Source organism: Palaemon carinicauda, chromosome 35, assembly GCF_036898095.1.
Source record: "Palaemon carinicauda isolate YSFRI2023 chromosome 35, ASM3689809v2, whole genome shotgun sequence".
NCBI lineage: Eukaryota > Metazoa > Arthropoda > Malacostraca > Decapoda > Palaemonidae > Palaemon > Palaemon carinicauda.
In genome coordinates this window covers 49,655,891-49,670,302 of record NC_090759.1, presented here as the reverse complement: position 1 = coordinate 49,670,302, position 14,412 = coordinate 49,655,891, and the positions used below count along the sequence as shown (strand labels likewise).

Below are 14,412 nucleotides of genomic sequence, written 5' to 3'. Positions count from 1 at the left end.
CATTTAATGAAGCAGCAAACCATGAAATGGCGCTCTTTAAGCTAGTGACGTCATTTTCTGGGAGAAAAATTGCTTGCATGCGTACTTCTATAACTAAGTTACTTGATGTAATAAAAACGTCTTCTTGTCTCTCTACTATAGTGCCATATATAAAATCTATACTTTTAATTTTGGAGCTCTTCCCACACGAGAAAAATGTCTGAGCGAACAATATCACTCCTAACAATAAAAACTTCATCTTGGAAACCTGTAATGAGAAAAATATATGTAATTACTCCTGTATTAAGAAGAAAAAAATGTTAACATATAAGTTTCATAGATAAAAATAAAAAAAAAAAATTCCCTCACTTCCTTCTCTCTTATTTTAATTTCTTATGTGAGCCAATGGTAAAATTCTCTCATCAGTGGGTTGGGATACGTTTTGAACTCTAAATCTATTGGCCGTTAATGTTTCCAAAATGCTAAATGTGCCTTCAAACTTAGTGTTAGTTTATAATTGGGTCCTTTACGTACATTTACCTGTATGTATACATTATCATTATTTTATCATGATTCCTTTTCATTATGATTTGTGATTCTTCTAAATTCTTTCGAAGGATATCAAAATGACTTTTGCTTGCATTTATACATTCTTTTAAAGGATTTGATAAATTAGTTGTAGGCGTTAATACATGGAAAGGCGTTCTAACTGGGGTACCATACAATGCCTTGTGCGGCGACATTTTAATTGATATATGATATGAGTGATTCAGAGTACTTAGTACCGCAGGTATTGCAATATCACAGATGGGGTCTGATCCCCCTAGTGTTAATCTTGATATGTTTGAAACCTTCCTATTAGCTCTTTCCACTAGCCCATTCGAATCTGGGTGATAGATCATGGTATTGATTTTCTTTATGCTAAGGAATTCACACAATGAGGTAAGGAAGTGATTATTAAATTCTCCATCCGAGTCTGAGATTATCATGTGTGGAACTCCATGTTTACAAATGTAACACTCGTAAAACTTCCTAGCTCATTCAATCGCAGTTTTAGTTTTAAGCGCTATCAGTTCTGTATATCGAGTCAAAGCATCTACAATTACTAAGAGGTGCTTATTTCCTCTGTCTGACTCGTAAAATCCTGTTAATAAATCTAAATGTATCCTTTCAAAGTGTTGATCGGGCATGGGATAAGCCCCTAGGCTGACAGGTGTTTTTGTGTGCCCTTTGTTTTCCTGACAAGTGCGACAATTAGCTATGTGTTTTTTTTATATCTGTAAGCATTGTATGCCAATAAAACAGTGATTTGGCTTTCTGTGACATTATGGAGAACCCCGGGTGTCCATGCAATGGATTTGCATGCAACCAATTTAGGACAGTGGATATAAGTGAGATTGGTACCACTACCTGGTCGTTAGTCACATGTGGTGCATTGCGGGTTTTCCTTGTCACGGATCTACACAGAATATTGTCTTTGATTATATAATTCTGCTGCGTATATTTTATATATTCCTTTTCCTTACGATTTCCTTCCAAAGCATTTATAATTTTTTCTAATTTCTGATCTTTTCTTTGCTCAGTCTGTAATAATTCAGCGCTCCAGCCCAGATCTTCCTGTTCAGATATAGTTTTAACAATAGGCATGGATGTTGATATATCTATTAATTCAGCTAATGGATTCGTACAAGATGACACGGGGTTGTGTGATAATGCATCAGCAATGATATTTGCTTTCCCTGGTAAATACCCGATTCTCGCGACAAAGTCTTGAATGATCAAATGCCACCGAGTTCGTTTGGGGCTGTGACTAAAGCCTTTAAAGAAGTCGGTTACGGATTTATGATCAGTAAGAACCTTGACGGGATAACCGTATATTATGAACTTAAAATGCACTACTGAATTAACAATAGCTAGCCCTTCCTTGTCTATTACTGCATACTTACTTTCGGAAGTTCTCGGTTTTTGAGAATAAAAAGCTATAAGAAAAATTGTTTCGTTTTTCATATTGCTGAAGCAATACCCCTCCTACTCCTAAGTCTGAGGCGTCTGTTGCAATGAAGAATTCCTTACCGAAGTCAGGAAACTTAAGATAGGAGAACTACACAATTCATCTTTTAAGGTATTAAATGCCTGTTGATGCTGCTCAGACCATATGAAATCTACGCCCTTCTTCGTAAGATCAGTTAGGGGAGCGGCTATTATTGAATAATTGCGTATAAAACGCCTGTAATATCCAATACACCCAAGAAATTGCTGTATTCCCTTGACATTAGTAGGTATCGGAAAGTTACGGATAGCCGACACCTTATCGTGGACTACTTTAAGACCTTGGCTAGACATCGTAAAACCCAAATAGACCAATTGTTTTGAAAAATTCACACTTACTAATCTTTACCCTTAAGTTATGTTGTCTTAGTCTCTGAAGTACTAGTTCTAGTTTACGTAGATGTTCTTCTAAGGTATTGGAAAAGATTACAAGGTCGTCCATATAGGCATGCAATATATCCCCTAGCAGGTCTCCAAACACTATGTTAATCATTCTTGTAAATGTTATGGGAGCACAACGTAAACTAAAAGGCATACGTAAAAATTCATAATGTCCCCTGGCTGTGCTGAAGGCTATGTATGGGATACTATTTTCTTCTAATATCATCTGGTGAAAGCCTTTAAGCAAGTCCAAACTGGTAAAATATTTATTCTGACCTAACAAAGATAAAATATCGTCAGTACATGGCACTGGGAATCGATCAGGGATCGTTTCCTCATTCAAGCGACGGAAATCTACGCAGATACGCCATGTTCCATCTTTTTTCGGTACAACTATTAATGGAAAATTATGAGGGCTGTTCGATTTCATAATGATTCCTTCTTCTAGCATTTTACCTACTTCATCATTTATCTCATTCTGGAATTTCATAGGGAGTCAGTACGAGGGTACATAGAAAATTTTCTGCTTGTCCTTTAACCTTATTTGATGTTCAATAACATCTGTTTTTCCTAAGGATCCATCCGTAGTGGAAAAAACATCATGATATTCAGTTAAAAGTCCAAAAAATTCCTGCTGAATTTCTTCTTCTCTAATGTCTTTATTGATTTTATTTTTAACAGATTGCAAAAGGGATTCATCCGCAACTGATTGAGCGTGATTGATTTCAGCGACGGTAAGAATACAATGTTTATAAACTTCTACATCCCAGATATATTGATTTTTGTCTACATCCCAGATATATTGATTTTTGTGAATTACTAAAGTGGTATTTAAATGATTACAGACTTAAATATTACATTGTTGTTGTGAGCCTACTGTATAAATAGCTTGTGTGACGGACAATCCGCTAGTTTTCAAAGTGTCGGAAAGGATTAATATTTCAGATCCCGGTAAAGTTTTCTTTATTTGCACTATTAAATTCGAAGGTACGTTCGGCTCGATAGATTGTGTGCAAGATGATATTACGGGTGAACGAGAATTCTGTTGGGTCGCGTATATTATTTCTTTATTAATGAGACAAGTTATTGGTTCTTCAACGTACGTTACTGTTTTATTTGTCGTCTCCTTTTTATCTAAAACTGATTTTAAGGTATTAGAAGACTTATAGAATTTTCCTTTGATATACACGCCGTGCTTGGCAGGGGCTAAGATAATGTTTTGATTACCCATAGACGGGTATCCTATAATTACAGCTGGATACATATTTTGTACAACAAAGGTATCGGCAAACGTGCGCTTACAGACCTTGTACTGAACATGAGTTACGCCTATTACATTTAATTCATTATTTCCTATACCCGAGAGCCTTACTCCGGACTTCTCTATAGGGAAGTTCGAAAACAACAAATGATGTGTCCTCAAATCCATGATATTACGTGGACTACCAGAGTCAAAAAATAATGTAAAGGATCGGTGTTCTAAATTTACAGCATATAATGTTGGTCGTAACTCAATTTGGCTTATTATTGTGTGAATTTGTTGCAAATCTACGGGAGCATGCACTGATTTATTTGATTCGGTCGTGTGTTTCATAGGAAAATCTATTGCCTCACAATGATCTGATAAAACATTAAATGGATTATTTAACACTGTACTGATGATGATTTGAATGACCCAACATAGCTCTCTTCCCCACTGGAGTTAATTATGTGGTATTTGCTTTGCTCTGCACATTCTGAAAATTAGTCTGACCTTGCCATTTCTGGCTAGACGGCCCAGGATCAGAGTTATTTGAAGAACTGTTTGTTTGTTTTTGATTCTGAACTGCATTGACATTTGGCTGTTTCTTCTTATTGAACTGAGGATTTTTCTTTTTATTTCCATATGGAACTGACTGTGGAATTGATTGTGTATTTCTAGGATTCTGTTGTGTCTTACGCGAGTAACACTGACTATATGAACGAGTTGAACTATTATGTAACGAACAGAATCTCGTTCTGCAGTCTGCAATCAAGTGACCTTGGCGTTTGCAATTATAACACGTCATTCCTGCAACTTGACTATCAACTACGTTTACTTGTTGTGGCTTTGTTTCATTTTTTGCAAAAACTTGTGTAAACAAGGGATCAAGATCAGTACACTTAGACATGTGTTTCTTTATCTGTTTATATACGTCCCAATTCTGTACTTGCTGGCGTTAACTTTTTATCAAAACACCGCACTAAAGCTTCTGGCAACATAAGTGTCATGCAAGTTAAATACATTAATCGTAAGAAATCTTTCACGGAGATGTTATCTCTAGTAACCCACGTGGAATTACCTAAAATATCTTGATACTCGTTTAGCCTATCGGCAATGAGAGCTGCTCTCTCTATAACATTAAGCCGAGTCATAGTGGCTTGATCAAGTGTATTTCTTAATGTTAAAACTACATCTAAGGCTTCCTCACCGCCATAGATCGCACGTAGCCTAACTTTGAAATCGTCCCATGTAACTGCCTCTTGAAATGAAACTCCCCTCAAGTACGCACTCGCATCTCCTTTATAAAAGTCTATAAAACTTTTAGCTTCTTGTAATTGTACAAATGGGTCTATAATTTGTTTAGCATTTAAATGGGCATCAACGTAAGAAATCCACGACTCGACATTCTGAGGTATGAAGCCATTGACTCAACCTTGAAAAGGAAGGATAGCTGATCGCGCATTTACTAACGTAACAATGGAAGCGGGGATGGGGTTACTCGGGCCAGGGGTGGGGTTACTTGAACTCACAGGAGGTGTCATGTTTACTTTAACTTGTTTTTTATCTCTTCGATTCCTTGCAATCCTATTAAAATCTCTATATGAATACAGACGTCCACTGCGTAAACGCATAAACACTATTCAATAAAGATTATAACGTAATTCCCCAATACAATGATACTAATATAAAGATATTTCCCGAGAACTTCTGAAAGAAAACGGAATTAGCACAGAGAAAAAAAAAAATTCTAGACGAGAATTCGAAGTTGAATACAGTTTCCTTTAATGAAAGAAAAAATGAAGATTAGCAAACAACTCACCCCAGCAATAATGGACGATCGACTCGTGATAACTACACTTCACTGTCTAAAACTGAAATGAATAAAGAAATGTACTTAGCTTGGGTTTATATGGGCGAAGGGTGATGTCGTCATTTCCTCTCTCTCTCACTGGTTTGCGAGAGTTTTGCTGTTTGAGTGAATGTTTTCGGTCCGATTTCCCGTTGTAATGTTGAACGTAGTGTTTCCTGGATATGATTCTTGAATGTTTAATAAACGTTGAATGTCAGTCCTTTGTTTTCTTAAGATGTTGATTGAAGATCCAGTTCCTCAGCTTGTATAACATTTATAGTTGATATTCAATGTGTTCATTTCTTCGGTGGACGTAGATACTTCGTCAAAATTGTAGATTCATTACTGTTGATTCTCTTGTTACTAAAGTTGATTTAGGTTAAACACTGCCACCAATTGTTGGTGTGGTACTGTTATAAACACACATAATTGTTCCAATCAAATGTCTCTTCAATGTGTTGTGTGTTTAGACTTTGTAGGTTACTTCTTCTGAATAAGTCTAAGTAAGTTTAACTTTAAAACAGTTTATTAACATCTCCATCACTTTATCGATTTTCTGTTTTGCACTTATTTCACTGAAATCGAAACTTTTACTGATTTCTACCTGAAACACGCAATTCTACCCTTCATTAAAAGGTAGTAATTGCGAAATCAGTCGTATAATGCAAGCTCATTAATACCAGCAAAAAACAGAAAACATATTTTAAGATAAAAAAATCAGTGGCTGGGAAAGAGACTAAACACTAGTTCATATAACTACGTTTTCAATCTCTCACCGCACATAGCCTGGGGACGAGAATAAAAAACTAAAAACGTTTTATCCTTCCTCCCCGTACAGCGACTAGGGACGAGAGCAACTCGAGAAAAACGTTACCCGCTTGAACGGAACGTTTTCTCTCCTCTCTCTCCCTCCGTCTCTATCTCTCTCTCTCTTTCTCTCTTGATTTCGCACCTAAGAGAAGAGCCCAATTATATATCGTCAAAAAAAAATAACATGTTATTTGACTAAAGGAAAAAACTGAAAGGTTTTCCAAATAAAAAGTTCCTTTAATTTAGAATTTAAAACATTTAAGCTAAGAAAGAATGAAAAAAACGTCAGAATCGATTTACTCTTACTGCAAAGTGAAACCGTGATACACTCTCTCTCTATCGTAACGATAGAGCGCATGTTGAACGTCCTGAACGTCAACAACTGCGTAGTCTAAAAAACTAAACGTTAGTTCATCTTTGAAAACAGTACGAAGACTATCAAAGAAATTCTTTCATAAAACATTAAATTTTAAAAAGTTTTAAATTCTTTAAAGGCTAAATATAAAATATATAGATCTATAACGTGTTAAGCAAAATTACTAAAAACCTAAACACACTTCCGTCTAAGGGAAGGGTCGGCCATTTAAAAGTGAAAAAGAGTCCATACTCTCCTTGTCACCATAATTAAATCTATCCAAAACGAGTTCAAGTTTTGAGATGAAGATAAAACACCTGCATAGCGAAAGCTCAAAACTAGAAATGTGTACTTCACCAAAATATGTGAAAACCAATCCAGTAAGCAATAGCGAATTTAGTAGGTCTTGCCGGTGGCACGACAGAGAAAAATTGGTTCTGTGTTTACATTGAGTACTGAGTACCTGCTCGACAGATGGCGCTGTTGATGTACACCCCCTACCTGCATAGCGATCGCTGGCGTATTTTGAACGTAGAGTTTTTCTGTCGGGCAGCAGAGCTGCAGCTTATATAATCACCGGCTAAGTTTAATATTGAAAAATATATATTCAAATAAGCCATATATATATTTTTGATACATTAATGTCTGGATTCTCTTAACGACCTTGGGATCAGAGCCCCAGGAAAAATCACACAAAGACAAGAGCTTGTGACCGGCAGGGAATCGAACCCTGGTCCGGCGAGCTTGTATAGACAGTGACTAAACCACTTTCTTCGTGGCCAAGTGGATTATTCACTGTCTATACAAGCTTGCCGGACCAGGGTTCGATTCCAGGCTGGTCACAAGCTCTTGTCTTTGTGTGACTTCGCCTGGGGCTCTGATCCCGATGTCGTTAAGAGAATCCAGACATTAATGTATCAAAAATATATATGGATTATTTGAATATGAAAAACATGTCTAAATGTGAAAAATTTATCATATATATATACATATATATATATATGTATATATATATATATATATATATATATATATATATATATATATACACATATATATATATATATATATATATATATATATATATATATATATATATATATATATATATATATACACATATATATATATATATATATATATATATATATATATATATATATATATATATATATATATATACACATATATATATATATATATATATATATATATATATATATATATATATATATATATATATATACTGTATATATATATATATACTGTATATATATATATATATATTGTATATTGTATATATATTATATATATTATATATATATATATTGTATATTGTATATATATTATATATTTTATATATATATTGTATGTATATATATGTGTATATATATATATATATATATATATATATATATATATATATATATATATATATATATATATATATATATATATATATATATATATACACACACACCCACACTTATGAGATATTACTCAGTTAGGACAGCAAGACAAATGATAGTTTATAAAATTAGAAGGTCGAAGTAATATTGAGAAGAAATAGATGAGAGAGAAATTTAGATTCAAACAGGAGGACCAATTTTCCCTAGTTTGAGAGCCCTCTTCCCAACACAATTCTTCAACAATATGAAGAAACGACATGATTCAATCGTCATTCTCTCGATGAGAGGGTCCGGGGGGGGGGGGGGGGGGGGGGGGGCCTCCACTCGACATCTCTTGCTGAGGAGCGGAAGCTCTTGCTCAAGACATCAGAAAGGTCTTTGAGTCCTTTGGCTCCCTGAGAGGGGGAGGTATTTCTCCAAAAGACAGCCTAGAGGCTGCCTCTTTCCTAAGGTCACGTCGGTCCTTTCTGGAATGAGGAATGACGAATGGGTGGGATGGAGGACGGAGCTCTGGAGGAGCCACCTCTATGGGAGAGAGACGAAAACAGTCCGTCAGAGAGACCTCCCTATCCTCTTAAGTGGGAGACAACCTTAATCTCTTCCTTTTTCCAGCTGGTCATACCGGTGCCACACGTACCTGCGGAGGATTGTCAGACCTACTTGGATTCTCCGCTACATTTCCTCTTAAGGGGGAGAAAGGAATCTCTTGTAAAAAGGGTGTGGACAGTGCTGACCCTTCAGAGCTCCATCTGGGGTCAGAATGAGGAGAGGACTCGGGGAGGTTAGCTGTTTCCCAGGGGGATCCTGAGTGTGTGGGCCATCTACTGCGTACAGGGAAGAACTTCTGTAACGGCTTGACGCACAGCCTTGACTAGTGCATTAAGCCAGGTGGATTCTCTCCTGCTTGAAGTGCTGGTCAGATTATCATTTGAAAGGCTAGAAGCCTTAGGTCTGGGAACATGAAAGGAGGAGTTAACTTTCCTACCTTGCAGTCAGGCACCGGTGTGACCACTGGGGCCTTTGCCAGATATTGATCCTTCAAAGTGGCTGCAATTAAGGGATATCTGTACAGTATTGTAAACTGTAAAAATGGCATCACATGCTCCAAAGCTTTTACAAAAGCCAAATTGCAAGCTTAGTCTAAATCAAACTTGTGTGGAACCCTAATGAGCTTTTCCAAGAAGCTCTAAAAAACTTTTCTCATTGCTTGTCTTTCTCCTACTCTAAAGTTATACAGGCATGTAACCCAAAATTAAGGAATAATTTTACCAAGCAACTTATTTGAATATCAACTAAGATATGAACCTGACTACATCTTTTGTTAATTTGAAGTTTCTATGAAATATTTATAGTTTATCTGAACAAGAAAAACATATCTAAAACCAAATGCCTATGCAAGAGATTATAACTACCAAATCATACTTTGCACAGCATAAAATTTCACAAAGTACAGAATACAGTATACTTCAGAACACCAACAGCATTGCTTCATTTCTATAAAAGTAAAAAAAAAATTATACAAAACCTTACCCTGCATCATATCTTTTTTTCAAAAGCTTTTCTGACGTTAAACGGGTAAATATCTTCTTTCCAATCGATATATCAACACCCAACCGTTGACTCACCATGGACACAGAGACATTTCCATTATAATCCCTCAAATACACAATAATACGACGATACAGACATATCATAGTTACCTGTATGAAGATAAAAAAGAATTCTCATAAAACTCTAAACATAAATAAAGTCAAATAATAGTAGAAACATACATCACTCCTAAGTTTTAGGGGAAAAAATCATTTGCCACGACAAATAGCATAAAAATAAAACCCATTAACTAATTAACAAATGGCAATAGAAGGGAGGAATCTGATTACTAAAACCCTTAATCAGAGGACTCAAATTTATATTAACAGCAACTTTTGTAATGTCTCCATGTTACAATAATGAAGAAAAGTAAAAATGTTGATGATTTAAGCTAACTACAATTAAATTGGAATAATTTTCTCTATTAGTCAATCAAAACTGATAGCACTGCCCTACATACTGACCATTCATGTTTATAATTCCATACATTCTACAACATGAAACACAAAATAAAAGGATATTAAATAAATTTCACAATTACAGTATTATACTTAGTATTTAGTTTCTTACAATCCTGTAACCATAAAAATATACAATAGTTTGAGTTTAATGTGTATCCACTTTGGCAGAGTACCTTTTAAATACAATCCAAAAGGCAAATGTCTTCCACAGGATGCTTCAGCAATTTAGTAATGAAAACCATAGGAAAGGATAGAAAGCTAAACCCTCACTCTTCTCAGACTGAGCGTAAATCCTAGAGTACTTCGATATTTTTTCAGAAAAAAAGCAGCACATGGAGGCAGCTGAAAAGAGGGAGAGGTGCTAGTCCATTTTGCAGTGGTAAAGAACCCTAACAATGAATGTCAGCAGGTTGTGGGTCATCTCTTTTCATTGAACCTATTCTCAGTGGGGACTTATCATAGTCTTGAAAGGTCTACGTTGGCTGTGAACTTACCACCTCCTCTGCAAAGCAAATCCTTTTAAGAAAAACCCTAGAAATCAACTCCAGTTTCTAAATTTCCAAGGCAGACTGTTGAGCACACTGAAGGAAAATTAAGACGAGAGAAGAGTGATATTTGACATGTCTCAGGATAACAATTATCACATGTCCGTCAATTGCTACACTAACAGGTTTGGAACTATATGATAGATCTCAAAGATGCCTATTGCCAAATTCCTATAGCTTCCCCCTTTCAACCTTACCTAGGGTTTCAGCTCGGAAAGTTCACACAGGCTTAAACTGATACCATTTGGCCACAACACAGTTCCAAAGGTGTTCATGAAGCTAGGAGAGTCAGTGATCAAACTTCTTCAGCTGCAAGGAGTTCAGAACATTCCTTACAGGGCAACCAGGTAGTCTGGGCAGAGACGAGAAAACTAAGCTTTACCTATACAAATCAGGTCTTACAAGTTCTTCAGAACTACATTTATTGGTCTATTTAAAAATACTAAGAAGCATTCCAGAAAGCCTATTCTAGTGGCTAGGCCTGCAATGCAACATGTCAAAAACCATGTTAAGTCTGGTAAAGACATTTGAGGAAAAAATCCTTCACAAGGTCAATTGTTTTCTTTGCAGTTTTTTCTCCCTCAGACCTAGGGCCTCCTTCAGTTTGCCTCAATAGTTGACACCCAGTTCTTAAGACCAGGTTGAAAGACCTCAATTGGGTCTGAAGGAGAACGACTCAGAGGGGATCACGAGGCAACAAGATCTCAGTTAACCTGTCACAGCGAAGGATTTTCAGGCCTTGAACCTCACCCAACTTCAACTCCATGTTCATCTTAAAAAACTCAAAAGTAAATTTCCAATCAAGAATCATACCTAGAATTTTAAATGAGTTTTTTACTGTATGGTTAGACATATACTATCAATGAAAAGATCTGGATATGAAGGAGCTAATATCCTCGACTTACAATATTACATTGAAATTTGTTAGGGATCAACTTCATTGACAATAATTCACACCACATACTAATTTTAACTACTGTATATCTCTAGTGAGGGATTAAAAAAACCATGGTTCTACTTTTAGAGGATGGAACTGATGCAAAGAGAATATCATTATCTTTTTATACAAAAAACCTATTTTCAAGGCAAAACCACATATTATAAGACCCACCAAAAACCTTCTGCTCAAGTTTGAAAACAAGGGCCAAAGGATTAATACGGTCAAAGGCAGCACTAAAAATTAGTCCAATCATATAAACTTCCTGAATATAATCAAGAGATTTCTGTACAGCACATGAAATTGTAAAAACGGCATCACAAGCTCTAAGGCTTTTGTGAAAGCCAAACTCCAAACTAGGGAACAGAGAATTACCTTAAGCATACGTATTTAGATGTATAGCTAAGACATTAAAAACAACTTCAGATATGAGTTATATAAATCAGGTAGTAATGATTTCTAAAGCTGTCACAAAACCTTTACCATATGGAGCAACATCATTAATTTTCCAAGTGCAAAGATATCCCATTCTTGCTTATTAACAATGCAACAGACAACTTAGGAGCTAATAACTCAGCAGTCCTTATATAAAAGAAAGGAAAATTACCAGATCAAACTTGGGGAGATAGGTTAGGTTTGGCAACGGGGAAGAAAGGACCAGAATTACCCGGATTATCTGGACTTCTACATTTTAACAAAAGAGGCAATTTATGTCAAGAGCTTTTGAAGTTCATTACTATCGAAAAATGGCTGAATTTGTTTATTGTCTAAAAGTGGAGGTGTGTCATTATCATTATCCTGCCCACTATAATCAACTAGCCTAGTCTTCACTAACTTTTCCCCTGAAATATCATTTCCTTTTACGCTTTGAACTGTTAACTTGATCGGCAAGCATTGAAATGTACTGTTCCATGATTGGTATTGTGAGTGACACACACTCTTCACAACAATTATTTTGACCACAGCTTTGCCCTGACACGATACACAAGAGGGAATGCAGATCATGATCTTCATGAAACCATTCTTGTGCATGTTCCATGCAGTAATAGCTAACAAAAACAGTGAAAGGTATCTTAATGCACAATAAGTAGACAATTTAGATCATGTGTGATTGCAGCCAATAGAATGGAAAAACTGAATATGACAAAAGTATCTGGCTCAGCAGTTCTGGGCTTCTAACTACTTGCTGCTAGAGGATTCCATTAATTTGTTAAAGGCATGTATCTATTGAAAGAAAAGAATAAGAAAATTTCAAAATCTTTAAAATTTCAAGGGTAGGTGTCGATTAAACAAAGGTTTTGGAGAAGCAGCAATATGAATATCAGGGAAGTTCATAAAAATAATACAATTTGAATCTACATCTCCATAAGCATTAAGGTACGTAAAAGTTGTAATTTCACAAGACTGAAAAGCTAAGTTAGTTAGTTGAGCTTTAGGAAAATAGGAATGAGGAAGATCAAGTTTCTCGTTGCTCTATTGTTATTACTAGCTCAGCTATATCCCTAGTTGGAAAAGCAAGATGCTATAAGCCCAAGGGCTCCAGCAAGGAAAAATGGTGTCATATAAATGAGAAAATTTCACATTGAATAAGTTAATATATGTATGTGGTTAGGTATTTTATGAGTTTTATTCATTAGTTAAATGAGAGAGAGAGAGAGAGAGAGAGAGAGAGAGAGAGAGAGAGAGAGAGAGAGAGAGAGAGAGAGAGAGAGAGAGAGAGAGATTGGAGTCAAATGGCACTCTAAAGCCAATGTTTGTGAAGTGCATATATTGTGTTTAGCTAAGCAAAACAGGCCCCAAAATTATGAAAACACATCGCGGACAAATCATGAAAACATAACGCGTGACTCAACAGAAATGCGCGCATGATTCGCCGCCTGCAAGGAAGCAGGTAATAACACTAAGCAATGTATGATGTCACCAATACGTCAGAGGAGGGGACCAATAAAATACAAAAACAGTCACATGACGTGACGTAATTACAAAGCCCTTGTTCTGGGTTACTTAAGCTGATGGTGGGATAGAAGAGGAGCTCTTTCCTAAAGTAAACCGCGACAGTCGGTCGGTTGTCCCTTCTCCCCCGTCCGGGGGCGAGGCCCCAAACCAAGTGCTGAGTTGGCAGACACTTACTAAACATCAAGTTAACCAGAAGAAATTTTCCAAGTGTCCAAAGCAGGATGACAATGGGACCAAGTTCCCTTTCTGCCAACAATTTACCTTTCAATCGGGAAGTGACGACTTATCTACGATGTAGGAGAAATTACCGAGAAGACTGTAAATGAGTGGACACCTATTGAAGAAACGATTCCCTATTTGCCCACAGCAAACTCATGGATTTCGCATCCCGAATGCTGAAGTGTGTAGAAGAAGTTGCAGCCTCCAATCTTCAAGAGTTTTTATTGTTCCCGTCTGTGTTTGAAGTTAATTATTAACATAGAAGATTACTGTAAAATTGTTGTTCACTATGTTCACCAGTAAAGTTAGGGAACTAAATGGCATTTTACCTGCACCCACTCTCTTGAGGGTCTAAACATAAATAACTATTTGCACTGATATGACTGATTAACTTATATTAATGAAAAATAAGCAATATAAGTAGTAATGAACATTCAAAATAATATATTTAAAAAACATTAACAACATTAAAACCAATATTTCCTATATAGACTATAAAAACTTAAGTCAGCCTGTTAAACACAAAAACATTTGCTGCAAGTTTGTACTTTTGAATTTCTACTGATTCAACAACCCGATTAGGAAGATCATTCCTCAACTTGGTCACAGCTGGAATAAAACTTCTAGAA

At 35.9% G+C, this 14,412-nt stretch overlaps 1 protein-coding gene across 4 annotated transcripts in view; it reads right to left on the bottom strand.

Moving 5' to 3' along the window:
- The window catches only part of LOC137627725 (uncharacterized), a 245,881-nt gene that overhangs the window by 134,258 nt on the left and 97,211 nt on the right, over positions 1 to 14,412 (bottom strand). For all 4 annotated transcript variants that reach the window (XM_068358992.1, XM_068358994.1, XM_068358993.1 and 1 more), the window contains exon 9: positions 9,606 to 9,775. In XM_068358992.1, coding sequence (XP_068215093.1) covers positions 9,606 to 9,775 — 170 coding nt within the window. The remainder of the gene's footprint in view (positions 1 to 9,605; positions 9,776 to 14,412) is intronic.